Source organism: Salminus brasiliensis, chromosome 9, assembly GCF_030463535.1.
Source record: "Salminus brasiliensis chromosome 9, fSalBra1.hap2, whole genome shotgun sequence".
Lineage (NCBI taxonomy): Eukaryota > Metazoa > Chordata > Actinopteri > Characiformes > Bryconidae > Salminus > Salminus brasiliensis.
This window is the reverse complement of record NC_132886.1, coordinates 24,006,563-24,024,340: the sequence shown is the minus strand read 5'-3', so window position 1 is coordinate 24,024,340 and position 17,778 is coordinate 24,006,563. Positions and strand designations below refer to the sequence as shown.

Sequence of the window (17,778 nt, the reverse complement as noted above, 5' to 3'; positions counted from 1 at the left end):
CTTTTAAGTCACACTTAAACCAGAGAACTGCTCTTTATTAACGTCTTGATTACAGTGCTGTCTCTTGCAACCACCTCCTACTCCGGGCTTTACATAAACATATCTCTTTCTGACACTAGCACAGGGTCCACTGTGGGTTATGTTATGTGCTGACAAAATGTCAGTGTCTTAAGCATTACAGCACTACATCTGTAGTAAATATCGCTCCACCATACCAGTATCAGTATCAGGTTACAGTCTAGGAAACCCCCCTCTGATTATTTATCTTGAAGATATGAAAAACTATTAAAAAATCACAAAAACTTCATATATTATTTCATTCATGACTCAAGTCATTTTGCAGTGTTCCATTAATTATGAAATGTAAAAAAGCACTTATATTTAAGTGAAAAACAACAAAATTCGAGGTTTTTTGCCTCGAGGATTTTTTTTCTATTAAATATTCAACATATGCAACAAGATCTCCTCAAATTCATAGCACTACATAGATTTACATACATTTACAAGATATTTTGTACCTATTTGACAACCCACAATGAGTTCTTGTCCATTGGTGGTGCTGTTTAGACAAATAAACACAACCCTGCCTGCAATGTACTTGAAGAAGAAATGAGAAAACAGCGTTGCTGTCGCTACCCGATTCGCATAAATTGGGACGTGGATTGAGTAGCGACAGTGCTGAGCCCGCGTTTGTAGTGTTTCTGCCCTCACCTTGCTGGCTAACAGGCTAACGATAGTGCTGGGTTAGCATGTTTAGCCAGCATAGATATGGCAGCAAGTGTGTATGGCAGCAAGGGTAGCCAGCTGCTTTTCTCCGTTATAAAGCTTCTATAAACGGTAGGAACATTCATATTCTACAAGTTAATTTTGAGACCAGGCTGACAGATGATATCAAACATTTTTATAATGATTATCATTATTAATTATGATACAACGGTTCTGGACCATTTCTCTCTGCGCATTGTTACACAACATAAAGAGCAGCTGGCATTTGCAAATAAAATACAAAAAAGGTTTTGCTATGACTGACAGAATGTACAAATACATGCATAAAGAGCAGATTTGTTTTATTTTATTAGTATACTATTAAAAAGGCACACTGAAGTGACAGTAACTGACAGTGATGTTTGTTCTAGTTGGCCATCCAACATTTCTTCTAAAATCAAGGCACTAGAGAGTTTGTTCCCTCTGTTGTTACAGTAACAGCCTCTACTCTTCCGGGAAACTTTCCACTAGATGTTGGAACGCTGCAGCTGAGCTCCATCACGCCACAAAACTCCATAGCCCAATGCTGGGGGGCTTTATACCCCTCTTGCCGATGCTTGGCAGTGAGAATGGTGACCTAGGCTCCTGTCCAGCTACTCCAGATTGTTCTGTTCTACTGGCAGTACTTTTCTATGGAGCTTAAACTGTTGTTTACAGATCGAATCCATAGAAGAACCACTTGACATAGAGGTGTGTGAGGGTTTAAAGACCATTCATATAATAAAATGTCATATAAAACCTATGTCAACTGAATAGTTCATTCTAGAACATCGTGGTGGTTCTTGAAAGGTTCTTCACACGTCTCTTTTACAAAACATTTCTCTCTGAAACAGTTCAATGGTGACTTATGGTAAAGATGTTATAAGCGTATGTGCTTATAGAATTGAGACTAGAATTATTTAGAGGGTATTCTGGTCATTTTGCAAAAAGCAAGCAAGAGAAGGCCTGTAAGCCAAAATTTGTCTGTGTTTTTGTCTGAGTTACACCAAACGGGAAGTAGACACCTCCCTATAAAAGAGCTTAGGAGGTGCTGAATTTAAATAAATACATAAACAAACAAACAAACAAACATAAAAAACAAATATATTTGATATCATTGTGGTTGGTCTGATGTAATGGATAATATGACTACCTGCTAGTGAGCTATTACACCATGTGGGAGGCAGGGGTTTGGTTCCCAATCTGGGTGAGTACACCAATACACCAATAAGAGTCCTTGGTAAAGACTCCTAACACTACATTGGCCCTGCCTCTGTAATACCAGTAACCTTGCAAGTCATTCTGGATAAGAGTCTCTACCATGATGCTCTGCACATGAGAGGCACACTGAGTGAAGGGAATTAGCAGGCGGTCTTCGTTCCCTGGCTAAATACAATGAGCTCGTGGGAGACCGGCCTAAATGGCACAATGCCATAACGGGAGTGTATGATCTCATCTGTGCGTTAGGCAGACAGGAGTGTTATGTCAGAGCGGGTGAGAAGAGGCAGAGCCATCAGCGCTGGGCACAGAGTCTGAGTCACTGGGTCTCCTCCACATACACACACACACACACACACACACACACACACACACACATCCACACACACTCGTGTGTTTGTTCTCACACATTGTGTGCTACTACCTATTGTGTCACTCAGTGGTCAAATGACGAGACTAAACACAACCATTTGAAAAGTCCAGCTACAATGTGAGGAAGACAATGTGAGGATGCGAGACACATTCAGCACATTGTGAGGCCTCAGATGAATGAACGGCCATATTTTTAGTGGTTCCATTGTGCAGTTTAACAGCTGTGATCTAAACCCTATATTTTCTCATTTTCAACATTTTAATATGAATGTAACTACTTCCCACCCTTATGTTTCATTATATCCAAGGATCTACTGGAGTTCTACAAGTCTGTGAGGACCCGTATGCCAACATGAAAGATGTGAAAAGACTGTCCCCTACTGGCAGAGAGCTCTCAATAAGAATTACAACTCAAACAGGGAGTCGCGGCCCCACACAGAAAAGGCTGAACTTTTTAAGGACTTTGAGGTATGCTTGGGATCCTTGTCCTTTTGGAAGGTTTAATCACGCCCTTCCTCGCATGACGATTTCTCAGAGAATTACCTGATACTCGACTGAATCCATCTAGCCCTCTAAACCCTGCAGGTTTCCAGTGCCAGAGGAAGCATCATCAGTCCAGTTTTGTTTTATCGCTCTACAGAACAGAATCCCAAAACTTCTTTGGCTTATTTATATAAGTTTCTTTTATTGTTTGACTGGTTTATTGGAAACAGCTGGAAGTCTGTCAATTCTGTTAATGTGCCTAATTTGCATTGGGGGTTGAATAGTTTTGATTGTTACTGGAAATGTTACATCACAAAGTCACAAAGTCAACATTACAAAACAGTGAATTTCGAATGGTCTGTTCTGCAGTTTAGTTTCCACGTATGGACTATATGGGCTGAGGTGTGAAGAGGTGTACATTTTGAAATGTACAACATACAAATTTTTATTTTGGAAAACTGGGAATTATATTTCAGATTTCCATTATGTGGGCCCTTTAAAACCTGGGTTGTACCGAAAAACACTTCAAATAATGTTCCCATTTTTTTTTACTTTTCAAGACAGCAGGTCCATCTCCTGGACCTGACCAAACCTAGAAACAAGTAAATTTGCTGCTTTCTACACTGCCACTTTTCTTTTTCTTTTCCAGAGTTTGGTATTCAGTCATTTTGGTCAGGTAGGTCTGAGAGAGCCTCTGGGTGAACGATAAGAGAAGCAGTCTTCTCATAGCTTGCCACGTGTGGTTTTCCCAGTGAAAGCGTTTCCTCCACAGAAGGAGAAGCAGCAGGGATGGGGTGTGAGATGGTGGAGATAGGGAGTGTGTATCGGGGCTCCTCCGGGCTCACTTGCGCTGCTGGGTCTCCAGTGAGCTCATCAAGGCAGACTCCCGTAATCTCACTCACCCGAGGCCCAACGAAGAGTCGTACCAAAGCCTGCACCTGCTGCAGCTGCCAGAAACTCTCTGCAACCACCAGCAAGACTACAAGCCCCAGCACCAAGTAACCTAAGAACAAAGGGCACATTTCAATAAAGAGCTTCAGCGTTTTACAGACTTACAGTCAAAGTTTTATGAAATATCAATAGTATACATTTTTTTGCTTACCCCATATGTAGCCAATCAGGCAAGATATGCCTTCTGTTTGAGATTTTGCACTGGAGCTATGAGGCTAATATGGCAAGCATTAAATGGGACACCCCACCATTTACTGTTTTTAGCTAAGCAATATACTTTTGTGCATTTCTGTAGAGAACAATGCATCACACACTTTCAGGAACTAGGGGTGCACTAATATGGAGCTGTGGGCATGTAATTGTATATATATATATATATATATATATATATATATATATATATATATATATATATATATATATATATATATATATATATATATATATATATATATATATATATATATATATATATATATATGGGGCAGTGGTGGCTCAGCGGTTAGAGCACCGGGATATCAATAACAGGGTTGTGGGTTCGATTCCCGGGCTCGGCAAGCTGCCACTGTTGGGCCCTTGAGCAAGGCCCTTTACCCTCTCTGCTCCCCGGGCGCTGGAGTTGGCTGCCCACCGCTCTGGGTGTGTGTCTGTACTCACTGCCCCTAACACGTGTGTGTGTGTGAGTGTGTGTTCACTACCAGATGGGTTAAATGCGGAGGACACATTTCGCTGTACACTGTACAGTGACAAATACTTTCACCTTTCACCTTATATATATATATATATATATATATATATATATATATATATATATTTTTTTTTTTTTTTTTTTTTTTTTTTTTTTTATTTACTTTGCAACCTGCTTGGTTGACCAGCATAGGGTATGTTTTTATTTGTGTTTGATGGTTTTGCTGGTCCATAAGCATGATCAACCTGAGCAATCTAAACAACCAGTCTGGCCGACCAGCATGGCAGGCATCCCCAAGCAGGCTGACCAGCAATACCAGCGTGACCAATCAAATGCAACATATACTATGCTGTATATATCATACAGCATAATATCATTGTCCAACCAATAACCTAAACAAGAGTTAGTAGAAAGCTTTCCCTGGTCAGTAGAGCCAGTAACTCCAACAAAAGCAGGATAAACTTGTTTTTTTAATGCCATTGATTTTGGAAGAGATGATGAGCAGGTGTCCCAATACTTTTGTCCATGTAGTGTGCGTTCAGGACTACAGATGACAGTCCAAATGTTTTGATATTTTTCTAAAGACGTGGTTAAAAATGCATATTTATTCATTTCATTTTTTATTTATTTCGGGGTGGCCCTGAAAAGTTATTTTAGCAGCCAAGCGTTTATGATATTAAAAGGGCTCATATCCAAAAATGATTTCCTGTATTTAAAAGCTTTCCTTGAGGTTCAGGTTTTTGAGTTTATGTCAAAATCGACCACTACTCATTCTCATATGACCACGTTTAACCTCTCTTTATCCCTCTGGTTTCTTACTGTCCTACATTGTGACTCAAAAAGCTGACAAGGAGCTGACACACTCCTTGGAACCTGCAATATTAATGAGAGGGGCCAAACTGTTGAAGGCTGAATAAGTGGAGATATGTAAATGAGTATGTAAATGAGTTGGTTCTTGTTACAGAGAAACAATGTGACTTCAAAATGGGCTGTTTTGCAGCACTGTATCTGTGCAGACTGGGAAGTCAACAGCACATTAACAAATATTTTCTTATATACAATGTTTACATTTTACCTCAAACTCCTTCATTTCAATTAAACAAGAGATATAGTTCCTTTAAAGCATTCCAGGCAGCTCCTTGTAAAGCCAAAAGTGTTTAAAACTGTATGTAAAACTCACAGGACGTGGCAAACTCCAGTCCCTGCCGTGCAGCCTGACTGTGTGTCCTCCCAGGCAGATAATCTCCCAACCCAATGGTGCTAAGAGAGATGAAGCAGTAGTACAGTGACTCCAGAAAACTCCAGTCTCGCTCCAACAGGGAGAGGGCAAAGGCAGGCAGCAGGAAGAACAGTGTCGCTGTGCACAATGCTAACACCCCACAGTACAGCAGTGCAGCTCTGTTGTGGGACAGACCCCAGTAAAGCTCTAGGTGGCGAATGGGCGCGTGGGTCACCCTGGGCAGCAATGCATGGGTGAGGCAGGAGAGCAGCAGGAGAGTGAGGGGAATGCCCACCAGACAATAAAGGATACAAAACACACGGCCTTCATCTGACAGCGGAATGGTGGTGCCATAACCTGTGGACACACAGCAGATTTAAAATAACACTTGGGTATAAACAATATAATGGCCAACTCATAACTAATCTTCTACTTCTGTAGGCAATGGACAAGGCAGGATATTCCCCAAATATTTACCCAAAATGTTACAGGTGCACTTGGTATACATGCTGTCTATAGCCCACAACTTAACCCATCTTCCTAAATTAAGATAATATATTTATACTGTTCCAGATACTGACCTTATAGATATTATCTATGTGGTGGACCATTCTCAGCGCAGCAGTGACACTGACAAGATAGTGGCAGCATGTATGGTACAACTGCATCAAGGCTTGTCAAGTCATTGGTGCTTATGTTGCTACACCTTGTAAGTGTGCAGTTACAATAAAGTGAGTACAGCCCCCTGTCCTAGAATGTGCTGCTTCGTGTGCCATTTGGTGTGCCAAGTTCTCTAGAACGTGCCGTTGACGTGCCATTTGGTGTGCCAATTGATGTGCCATTTAGTGTGCCCTTTGGTGCTTTAGAATGTGCTAGTTTCCATGACAGTTGTTGTGCCAAATGCTTTAGGATGTGTTAGTTGGTGTGTTTGCTTTGGTAAGGGCTGATTGCCAGTTGGTGCGCAGACAACTTTAGGCTGCGCTGGTTCGTGTCCTGACTGGTGTAAGATGTGCCAGTTGGTGTGCCGGCTGTTGTGTTGGCTGCTTTAGATTGTGCCTGTTGGTGTGTTGGCCGCTCTTGGATGTGCCAACTGGTGCGTCGGCTGCTTTTGGATGTGCTAAGTGGTGTGCCGGCTGCTTTCGGGTGTGCCAACTGGTGCGTCGGCTGCTTTCGGGTGCGTCGGCTGCTTTCGGGTGTGCCAATTTGTGCGTCGGCTGCTTTCGGGTGCGCCAATTGGTGCGTCGGCTGCTCTTGGATGTGCCAACTGGTGCAGAGGCTGCTTTCGGGTGTGCCAATTAATGTGCCGGCTGCTTTCGGGTGTGCCAATTAGTGTGTTGGCTGCTCTTGGATGTGCCAACTGGTGTGGAGGCTGCTTTCGGGTGTGCCAACTGGTGCGGAGGCTGCTTTCGGGTGTGCCAACTGGTGCGGAGGCTGCTTTCGGGTGTGCCAACTGGTGCGGAGGCTGCTTTCGGGTGTGCCAACTGGTGCGGAGGCTGCTTTCGGGTGTGCCAACTGGTGTGGAGGCTGCTTTCGGGTGTGCCAACTGGTGCGGAGGCTGCTTTCGGGTGTGCCAACTGGTGCGGAGGCTGCTTTCGGGTGTGCCAATTAATGTGCCGGCTGCTTTCGGGTGTGCCAATTAATGTGCCGGCTGCTTTCGGGTGTGCCAATTAGTGTGTCAGCTGCTTTTGGATGTGCCAATTAGTGTGTCGACTGCTCTTGGATGTGCCAACTGGTGCGGAGGCTGCTTTCGGGTGTGCCAATTAATGTGCCGGCTGCTTTCGGGTGTGCCAATTAGTGTGTTGGCTGCTTTCGGGTGTGCCAACTGGTGCGGAGGCTGCTTTCGGGTGTGCCAACTGGTGCGGAGGCTGCTTTCGGGTGTGCCAACTGGTGCGGAGGCTGCTTTCGGGTGTGCCAATTAATGTGCCGGCTGCTTTCGGGTGTGCCAATTAATGTGCCGGCTGCTTTCGGGTGTGCCAATTAATGTGCCGGCTGCTTTCGGGTGTGCCAATTAGTGTGTCAGCTGCTTTTGGATGTGCCAATTAGTGTGTTGACTGCTCTTGGATGTGCCAACTGGTGTGGAGGCTGCTTTCGGGTGTGCCAGTTAGGGTATGGGTATGAAGATGAGTTTGTTAGCTGAAGGGAACAAATGCAGTGGAGTTTCATGTGACTTGGAGAAAGCTCATGCGAACCTTCACCCTTCCAATGCTGGACTTATACATTAGTCTTAAATGCAGAATAAAGAAATTACGTTTAATCCTAAATTAAAATTTGGTAGTCATTTCTCAGTAGCAGGATCAGTACATATGCTGTCTACTAGCCCAGTCTCCAAATAATAATCGGTCCATACTTTCACAAAATATTCCACAAAGCCGGATTAATCATAACTCCAGAGAAAAGTCAAGCCTGTTCAACAGACGGTCATGTGAAGACCCCCCCCCCCCCGCCGCCGCTTCAACTAGCTGAGGACCCCTGCTGTGTGAAGTACAGGGAGTATGGAGGGACTCACCTGTCGTCGTGAGGAAAGTAGTGACGAAAAACAGCGACGAGGTGAAGTCGAAGTTGTACTCCTCGCCGTCTGCCTCAGAGACGCCTCGTTTCCCAGCAGACAGAACCGTCCTCAGCAGCTCGTCCAGACTGCTCTCCTCCACGCACGGGTGGTCTTCTAGAAAGCCCGCTCGAAGCCCCCGCACCTCAGACACAAGCGAGTCCTCCTCGGGCTGCTCCAGCACCATGAACACAGCTCCGCCGACGAGGATGAAGAGGAGATAGGCGACGAGCAGAAAGGGGAAAGCGTAGCTACGACAAGAGGTCAGCGCCGACTCCACACTGCGAGCCATGCTTCAGACTCGAGGCTAGGCTCCCATACCCTGAACAGACTGGCACTGCTGCGGTGTTGGGTAACCAAATCCACAGCGGAACGCGGAGCATTCATGAGGGAGTTAAAACTTTAATGAAGCGGGAGGATTAGCTAGCTACCTTCCTCAGAGAGCAGAGCGGCTCCAGCAGTCAGAAAAGACTGAAAGAGGCCTAAAACAGAGTGCGCAGTGACCGCTCACGGTGTTAAATATTCAGTAGCATTTTCTACTGAATAAACTCTTCTCTTTTGCTTTATATTAGCCAGCATGTCTTCCACCAACACACCATACAGTATAGACGGCTTCCCTGTTTACAAACAGTACCGGGTGCGCGCGCAGCCAGGGGGCAAACGCGCGTTGGCGAGGGAGCCGCTCACTAGCCTGCCACCTGCTGCAGTCAGCTGCTGTAATCCACGCAGATTTTGCACGGTTTAAAAAAAAAAAAAAAACATTGTTGACTCAATATTAAAATAGTTTCAGAGCTGGATCTGTTTGTTTGGGTTTTTTTTTTTTTCGTTTTTCATCTTCTACGATTTTTGTGAAATGGATGTGAACCCTTAAGAATATTAAACATTTTCCACCCAGCTACTCCTTGTCATTTTTGGTCTCAAGCATAAAAACTGCTGCTCCCTGTTGCTATCTCCACATTGGGCAGTAGTTCTTTACATTGTGGCAAACTTGCATTATGAATGGACCAATAGAAATGCTCCAAAATCTGACTTCCACTTTTTGCTTCTCCTGTAAAAATTCAATTTTAGAGATACAAGGTTTTGAAGTGCAACGGCAATTAAATATTATTTCTATTAATTTGTTATGTGGCCGCAATAATGTATTGAGCCTCCTAGCAGTAACACTGGCTGCCCGGCTTCCGGTTGCTCTTACCAGCTAATGGAGAAAAGACATTCCCATCCACAAACAAAGCTCTTGTCGTTTTCATCAGGTGTAGCAATGCCTACGTTTTTCATCATGGCCTGGGTCACTTTAACACTTGGTTAAGGTATTAAATACAAGAGTAACTCTTTGCAGTGTCCTTATTCCGCGTCTTTATTTTACAAGGTTTTAAGCTTACGCCGTAACAAAAATAAGGTCTTCAAAGACCAACTACATGAACGAAAACATCTTACATAGATACACCTAACTAACAAAACACTGAACTGCTGCTTTACACATCACTGTGCGTTCGAGTGCCTGTCCAGTAAATTCTGCTATTAAGTCCAAAAGGCCTGCCCAAGCCCTGAAATTCATCCATTCAGCAGCCGATTCGTTGTGTTTTCAATGTGGGCAGGAGCTCAGCCGGGGCACCGTCTGTACGCTCCACTGCACAACCAGTCAACTCAGTCTGTCCGTCTTAAAGAGGCAGGTACAGTGAGTAATGGGAGCACGTCCAGCGTCTCACTGGTTTGCTCACTCTCCCTATAACTGGTAGTTTGTGGGCATAAGCCCGAGGTGGAAGGGAGGTGAGTGATGGAGTTGGGGTGAAGCTTGTCTGGAAACGCCGTCCCTGGCATCTCCGGCCCATCTGACGCCCACCAATTAGAAAGGAAAAGGCTGGAGGTCCGGCTTGGGGAGGTGTAAAGCGAGCTTTTGGGAAGATGTCTCGGGACTGACTGGTCGAACGCCCTGGACGGGAGGAGGAGGACCTGGAGCGAGGGACTGAGGAGGAGGAGGAGGAAGAGCGTGCCAAAGACCTGTACAGACCAAAGTGGAAAGAACAGCAAGGAACATTAGTTCGTGTTTTGGGCCTCTTTTACCTGTGGTGTGAATGTGGCCTAATCGCCATGCTGTGAAGAACCACATTGGGTTCTGGGCCTCCGTCCACCTACCTTCCTGGTGCTGTAGCAGCCAAACTTGGTGGCGCTGGCTCAGTGCGTGGACTTCCATCCTGTCTTGGGCTAATATTCATGTTAGCAGTGAGCTGGGGCATCTTGCGTGTGCTCTCCAGATTAGCCGCGCCACTGCTCGGCTCTTTCCTAGCATCCGAAGACTGAATGGGAGCTGCAGATGGGGAGCCGCCTAGTGCAGGGCCGGTGCTAAAGCGAACAGCCAGACTGTCTCCAAAGAAAGAGTAGAGCTCGCAGTACATGGCGGGGAGAGAGACGGGGGTCCACTCCTCCCACTGACATCCTGCCCCACCTGCCTGCAGGTGGCTGGCGATGCCCAAAGGGGGTTCAGACAGAGGTTCTGGAGGAGGGCTGAGGCCTGGTGAACTCTCTCTGAAACCAATTACTCCACCAGCAGAACTCTGAAGAGCAGCTGCACCACCGTCTGCAGACACAGTCAGACTCACTGCCTTCATTTTTAGCAAGCGCTCCACTGCCACCTGGTGGACAAAGAATAGAGCTCTTTAGATACAGAAAGTGCATGGTAATAAATACACCAAGTCCTATGCTAAGCAGATACGGATGAGTTAGAGGCTATGTCTGCAGTGGACCACTCACAATAAAACAAAATGACTCAACACAATGAACAAACAACAAAACTTACAAGAATGGCTCCATAGACTTTGTGTCCATCTGCTTTCACCTGTGCATTGGACACAGAATAATCATCCAGCACGGCCTGAAGGTTCGCCCAGTATGCAGGTAGGTGGGGATACAACACACGCTCCACTGCCTGGTGCAAACACAAACACATCAGAGGGTCTCGCTGGAGGGATGCCACATGAACAATACAGTGTGCATGTGTGTGTGTGTGTAGGTTACCTTCCAGCCGAGGGCATGTAAACCGACCACAGCCCCATAGTGAGAGCAGAGAGGTCGGACTGGGTCTGACAGAACCTTCTGCAGCGACAGCAAGATCTGATGATACAGTCCGCTCACCAGGTCTCCATGGGTCCTGCCCCAAAGAACACACAGAGGTAAACTCTACAATACTCATCATTATAAATATAAACAAAATCCAATGCAATGATCTCTACAGTTCATAGTACAACAATGTTGTACTAGGGGTTAGTACTGTTGAGTGTGGTTTGTACAGAGCCCCCTAGAGGACAAGGTGGCCAATGTTGGGTGGCCAAAATTACATGCATTTTGTATAAGTGGTAATGCTCTGTAGATAACACAAATACACCATTATCTTCCTTAGACCACTGTCCATTGTTCAGATGTGCTGAAAGTTGTGTATCCGTGATTCTAACAGAACCTGACCGCTGACTGAAGAGTGACCTTACGTCTGCGATCGTGTATTTATTAATGCATGTGAATGTGAAGGCGATGGTTGATGTACCAGAAGATGTGACTGAGAAGCAGAGCAGCGTAGTCCCTCAGGGTCCAGTGGTCGTTGAGTGGATTGATGGAGGCAGCAAGCGGCTCCAGGATGCAGTACATGACGCTGGAAACGAGACTTCGCACATATGAGCCCAGATACAAATATGGGTTCTGAACAAGACTCTTCACCATGTGCAGGAGCCTGTTCAGCTGATCCAGATCATGACTTACTGACTTAACCTGAGAACAGAGGAACAATAAACACTTACCCTAATGCTAGAGAGATGTTATTTTAATAACAGTGCTGATATAGCTGAATGGTTAATATCATGACAGTACACTGAATTGGATGTTGTTATCAACAGATAAGTCACTCACCCCACTGATCACATAAACAAAGTAAGGCAGCAGGGCAGCAATCTTGGAGTTGGACTGCAGATCCAGCAAAGCGACCTAGACTTATCAAAAAGTGTAACAGTCGACATTTTCAGGCGATCACAAATGGTATCATCAGTCACTGTGTGGAGAACAGCTCATACCTTCATTAGATGTGGATCCTCTCCCAATATGGCTCTTGTGATCTGTTGGTAATACTTGAGCAGGTCATCAGACAGAGACTGAACAGCACTGGGAACTGAAGAAGAACGGATCATCACCTCATGGCACTCTTTATTTAAGCACACATGTGCCTTGTGCTTGTTATCCTAATGAGCAGAACAGGCCATTTGCTGCTTATGAAAAAAATAGTAAAATGTATCTCACCTGTGCCTTGAGGTTCCAGATTTCCTTTTCCATCGAGGTACGACACATGCACTGCCAAAGAGACAAGAAATCAGCACAAATCTAAACGCACTCCACCGTCACCAGACCCAGAATGATCGCAGCATCCTACCTCGCACCATAGTCTCAGCACAGCCTTTAGGAATGTTAGTGGCAAGAGCCAACTCCACCAAGTTCACCTCACGGTCCTCAACAAAGAAAAGCTCTCCCTCCTTCAATGGGCGGAACGGCAGGGCATCCTGAGCGCCGTAGCCACAAATGGTCTGAGAGGGACAGAAAGAGGTAAAAGGTCAGGTAGAGAGCAAAACATACCTTCGCTGTCACATTAAAAACCTTGTATATCCAAAATGATAACTTTACAGGAGAAGGAAAACAAAAACTGCTTAACTTTAAACAGAAGTCGTGTAGAAATATGTTCTTCCAAGTAATTTAAGAGCATTTCCATCAAAGCATTGAGCATGCAAATCTGACACTTGAGGGACAGCATATTAAGTCTTCACATTCAATCAAGTCTCAACATGCTGATGTTAAACTTTCACCAGTATTTGCTAGATTTCAGAAGCACAGGGACTACAGGTGAAACTTGGCCAAACTGGCACAGTCACAGAAAGGTCAAGGAAGGACTCATGTGCACTGACCCTGTACATGTAACTCCTGTATTATATACCTGAAGAAATCAACATTCAACTTTTCCATTTTTAAGGAATCTTGTTGTGCTACTTTAATTCTCACAGATAAAATTAAAATAAGTTTGGTAAGTTTGTAAAATAACGTACTAACCGTGAAAACTAAATACAATTATATCTAATAAGTCTAAAAGAAAGGTTTATCCACAGGATTGAAGAAATTCCCTTTGTAGGTCTTCACTATGAAGACCTAAAAGACATAAAGACCTAAAAACAGAATATGTTATGTGGGGAAATGGTGGGTCTAAAGGTAAATACTGCCACCTCAGCTACCTCAGTGTTGCTCCAGCGGAGGGCTCTGTTGAAGTCCTCTACGGTCAGCTTTCTCCTCTTGGCGTGTCTCATGAACTGAGAGCTGTTCTGTAGGAACATCATGTGTGAAGTGAACACGAAGCCCAGCAACTCTGGATTTCCACAATTAATGACATTCTCCACGTAAACAAGCTTTAACCAGAAGCAGTTAGTTCCCATATTTGTAACTATATTCTGAGTGATTTAGTTCAGTGCATTCAATGCTGTGACCTGCGTGGCCTCTCTGAGGCGGTAACACACGTCCTCGGCGAGCATCGCTGCTACATCATCACCCAGCTCGACCCCCGCACTCTCGGCCATGAGTTTGATGGACTCTCGGGGGACCTCTGCGAAACGGCGCTCCTCTCTCGTCTCGGTCATCTTGGCACTAAGGTCTAAACGAAGAGACTCAAGTTATCTCCCGTAAAGCGCAGGAGAAGAGAAGAGCCGTCCTCACTAACCGCTCCTTTACTTGAGACCAAGTAGCTCAACGACCAATGAGCTCAAGCAATCAGGCGTAATGATTTCATAGCAATTAGCTAGCTACTACTTATGCAATAACTGATAAATAATACAATAGGAGCACAAAAATCGGTCAAGTCTGCAGCAGTTTTAGACAGATGCTCAGACCAGCGCTAGAACAAGCTAGCTAGCTAACTAGCACTAGCCAAGCCAGCTAACGTGTGATGCACGTCGGGGCATTTCACCAAGGAAAAAAAAAAAAGCCCCCCCAAAAACCAACGTTAATGTTGTTCTTGTCTTCGTGCTCTGCAAGACGAAGCGGACTGAAGCCTTAACTACACGAATAATCAGCCATAATTTTGCAAGTCGTCTGTAAGCTAAAATTAGCCTTCACGCCATTTTTTCCAAAATAAAAGTCGTTGTAGCGCGCATGCGCGTAACTGAGGTTTCGGTGCGGAAGACTTTGCAGCTCAATCACTACATAATAAAGTAGTAAAGTATCGAAATGTTGCATTTCTCCTGTGTAATTACTGCACAAGATGTACATTATGAGACTCTCATTTACTACGGTGAAGATTTGAGCACCTAAGAGTCAAGCCTAGTCTGTAGGCGCCATGAGTTGAGGTGTACTGTAGAAGGCCGTTGTCTACACGTGCCCAAGCTCAGCAGCATTTGGGTCTAGTAGGGCAGGGGCACAAGCCACTGTTCAGCATGTAGTGGTTTTATAGGATGTGAAGTCCAACAACTACCAAGGAGACCAAAGGAGGTTTAAAAGTTTGAGGTTTTATTACGATGAAGGACACAAACATGCATCCATCTTCTCAAATAACTTACGTAGCAGATTTAAGTTAAAAAGCCATAAATAAAAAGAACATTCATATTGTGTGCAAGATACACCATATGTACAAGAGATTAAAAAAAAAGGGTTAGTTTACAAAAGCCCATCATGTTCGCCTCTACAAAATGGCACCAACTTAAGCAAAAGAAGCGATGCCAAGAACCACTTTAACCCGCCCCACCCTCATGAGATTGCGGAACAGCAAACTAAGGCAATTTAAGTTAGTTAAAAAAAAAAAGGAAATAAAAATAGTAAGACACTATACAAAAAGTTATTTACAACAAAAATTCAAGTTACACCATTAGGATAATCATCAAGACAGCAGTGCTTGGTCAAGCACGGCCTGCGGGCTCAGGTTAGAGGCCTGCTCAAGCTGCTGGAGTCTGATGGCCAGAGGCAGCAACAGGTCGTTGAGGTGCTGGCTGCTGAAAGTGAAGGCATTATTGGCCATGGCCTCTCCAGACGGGGGAGTGACTGGACTCAAGTCGTCAGGGAACACTGGTGAGGCCAGCATCGACTGAGGTGACGAGGAAGCAGAGGAAGACGAAGGTGGCGAGGAGGACTGCATGTCCGAGGCTGGAGAAAGGGCCCTTGCAGGCATCTGTGGTGACCAGGGGGTCTGGCTCAAATCCAGGCCCTTGACCGTGTTGGGCAGCCCATGCTGAAAACGGCAGCGGGTGCCATACAGACAGAAGCCGAAAGCGCTGAAGGTGCGGCAGAGGGCGCCGCGAGGCTTCCACTCACTGGAGCGTGAGGGCGGCTGCCAGGCCTTCTCCTCCGCACCAGTGCTCGACTCAGAGCCGCCGTCAACATGCAGGAAGTGGCAGCGGGTTCCGAAGGGGCAGACCCCAAAGGCGCGGTATGTGCGACATGGCACATTCCTGCGCCGGTGGCGGACAGGCCTCTGCTCCTTCAGGCTGTGCACGAAGAGGCAGCGGGTGCCATACATGCAGTAGCCAGCTGTGTGGAAGGTGCGGCACAGCTCCGTCTTGTACTTGGGGTGACGGGAGGGCACGTGGAGATCGTGCAGGCCATGAGCGAACTGACAGCGCTCTGCGTACTTGCACACGCCTGTCTCAGCATAGCGGCTGCACAGCTCCGTCTTGTAGCGGGTGGAGCACAGCCAGGGGTTCAGGGGAGGAGACGGGGACTCCACCAGGGGAAGCAGGGCCTCAGCCAGCGACTGACCCCCATTAGCCTGAGTCTCCCCAGGGAAAAAGGCCTCATCACCACCATCGGAGGGAAACAGCAGCAGGTCATCTTGGCTGGTCTGAGGAGGAAAGATGGGCAAGTTAAACACAAGGCATGACACTCTTCGCTCAGCTCATGTGCTTATACATGACTTTAGCTAAAGAAAGGCCAAATTTAACATTACAGAAGGAATCATAGTGAATGATTTCACTTCCATGCTATTGAATGACCATGCTACTTGTACCCAAACAGTACCAGAGCTATGGAGGACACCACAAGACCTAGTCAAAGGCACATTTATTTATTTATATAGACAGTCTTTAGGGACCACAAGGGTTTATATAGTACCAAAAACCCATCTACAGATCTAAATGGTTTGAGGAAGCAGTTCTACACAGAACCAGGGCTCAATTAGTGGCCCGGTCTCCAGCCCAGTTTGGAGACTCCCTGGCTCCAAACACCCCAGCCTGTGTTAAAGACTAGAATTAAGGGTTGGAGGAGAAAGGAGGCATCTGAGCTGTGCTGGACAACAGCCCGCCAAGAGCATAACACATGAGACTAGTCCTGGGTAATAGTAGTCATGTCAGGTCAGCTTTACACCGCAGACACACTCCCTTCCAGCTTCACCATCCTGTACAGATACACCAAGCATTTAAACCCATACACCACCACCATCACCACTACTACTACTGCTACTGCTACTGCTACTGCAAGCAGATCAGTGAGATCTACACTAGAGTTCACAGAGAATTAGGAAGCAAGCCCTACCTCAAACATGATGCTGTGATTTCTTAAGTGAGTGTTAACGGCGTCTCAACAAAGTGCTCCTCTCTCGGTCCAAAAACTGAAGTCTGTGACAGCGTGAGCTTCCAACCGTCCCACAGAAGACCGGGCGAGCTGTCTACAGGGTGTGGGTGATGACTGGAAAGACGAGGACTGAAGCCTAAGACCGGCGAGTCGCACGTACCGACCCCAGCTGAGCGCCTGTGTTTTAAAGCCGCTGCAAATCACCGTTCCCGCGCTCCCCTTTAAACTGCCTTCAGCTGCGCAGCCCGCAGTTCGAACGGACCAATCAGGAGGCGAGGCCGGCCGGCGATCTGAATTATGCAAATGAGCCTGGTGACTGGTCTCGCCTGTCCGTGCTGACAGGATTCAGGGCCGATGTGTGTGTTTGGAGCTGAGCGCAATAAACATCGTTTTCTGGTAGCCTAATGGTCCACTTCAAATGGCGAGCTCTTACAGTACACACACACACACACACACACACACACACACAGCCATCCTGCAGTAATTAGTGTGTCACACCTCGGGTTTGCTAATTGAATGAGCGTCTGTGAAGCCGAGGTCTGATCTCATTGTGTGGATTGGTGAAAACACTCGGCGCTGTTTGAACCAGGGAGAAGATGAGGAAGAGGAAGGAGATGAAGGACAGATGTCTGCCGGTAAAATATTTAGCTGATGCCGTTTCATTGACAGGTCTCAGACATTTCATTGACACAATGAGAAGTGAAAATCACTGCTGTCCAGTGAAAACCATGTATCTCCGTGGTTTGAGCTCTGTAGCTGTCTCTGTGCACTGTGTGAATAATTGTGGATCAGTGGACCAATAGAAATGAGTCTGAATAAACTCTTCAATATTATTCAAAAACTTCAATATTAAATAGTAAATATTTATTTAGGAGCCATGAAAAGTTATGAAAAGTTATGAAAGTTATTTAAAGACAAAACAAAGAGCAGCCTGAATAAAATATGCCAAAAATGTCCCCATATATATATATATATATATATATATAT

General features: G+C 45.6%; 3 protein-coding genes across 3 annotated transcripts; all 3 read right to left on the bottom strand.

Annotated features, from left to right (window-relative positions):
* Window positions 1-2,107: 2,107 nt before the first annotated feature.
* On the bottom strand, window positions 2,108-8,892 carry kcnk7 (potassium channel, subfamily K, member 7). The gene is made up of 3 exons (XM_072686873.1): window positions 8,182-8,892; window positions 5,637-6,032; window positions 2,108-3,820 (listed from the first exon to the last, which is right to left on the bottom strand). The coding sequence occupies exons 1-3, from the start codon at window positions 8,510-8,512 to the stop codon at window positions 3,477-3,479; spliced, it is 1,071 nt and encodes a 356-aa protein (XP_072542974.1). The 5' UTR covers window positions 8,513-8,892; the 3' UTR covers window positions 2,108-3,476.
* Window positions 8,893-9,562: 670 nt separating this feature from the next.
* Window positions 9,563-14,344, bottom strand: taf6l (TAF6-like RNA polymerase II, p300/CBP-associated factor (PCAF)-associated factor). Its single transcript, XM_072686872.1, has 11 exons — window positions 13,725-14,344; window positions 13,476-13,562; window positions 12,629-12,779; window positions 12,499-12,549; window positions 12,276-12,370; window positions 12,115-12,189; window positions 11,756-11,976; window positions 11,233-11,365; window positions 11,015-11,143; window positions 10,354-10,850; window positions 9,563-10,218 (listed from the first exon to the last, which is right to left on the bottom strand). The coding sequence occupies exons 1-11, from the start codon at window positions 13,872-13,874 to the stop codon at window positions 9,879-9,881; spliced, it is 1,929 nt and encodes a 642-aa protein (XP_072542973.1). The 5' UTR covers window positions 13,875-14,344; the 3' UTR covers window positions 9,563-9,878.
* Window positions 14,345-15,106: 762 nt separating this feature from the next.
* cth1 (cysteine three histidine 1) lies at window positions 15,107-16,761 on the bottom strand. Its single transcript, XM_072688592.1, has 2 exons — window positions 16,753-16,761; window positions 15,107-16,063 (listed from the first exon to the last, which is right to left on the bottom strand). Exons 1-2 carry the CDS (start codon window positions 16,759-16,761, stop codon window positions 15,107-15,109), a joined length of 966 nt encoding a protein of 321 aa, XP_072544693.1.
* Between the last annotated feature and the right edge of the window lie 1,017 nt (window positions 16,762-17,778).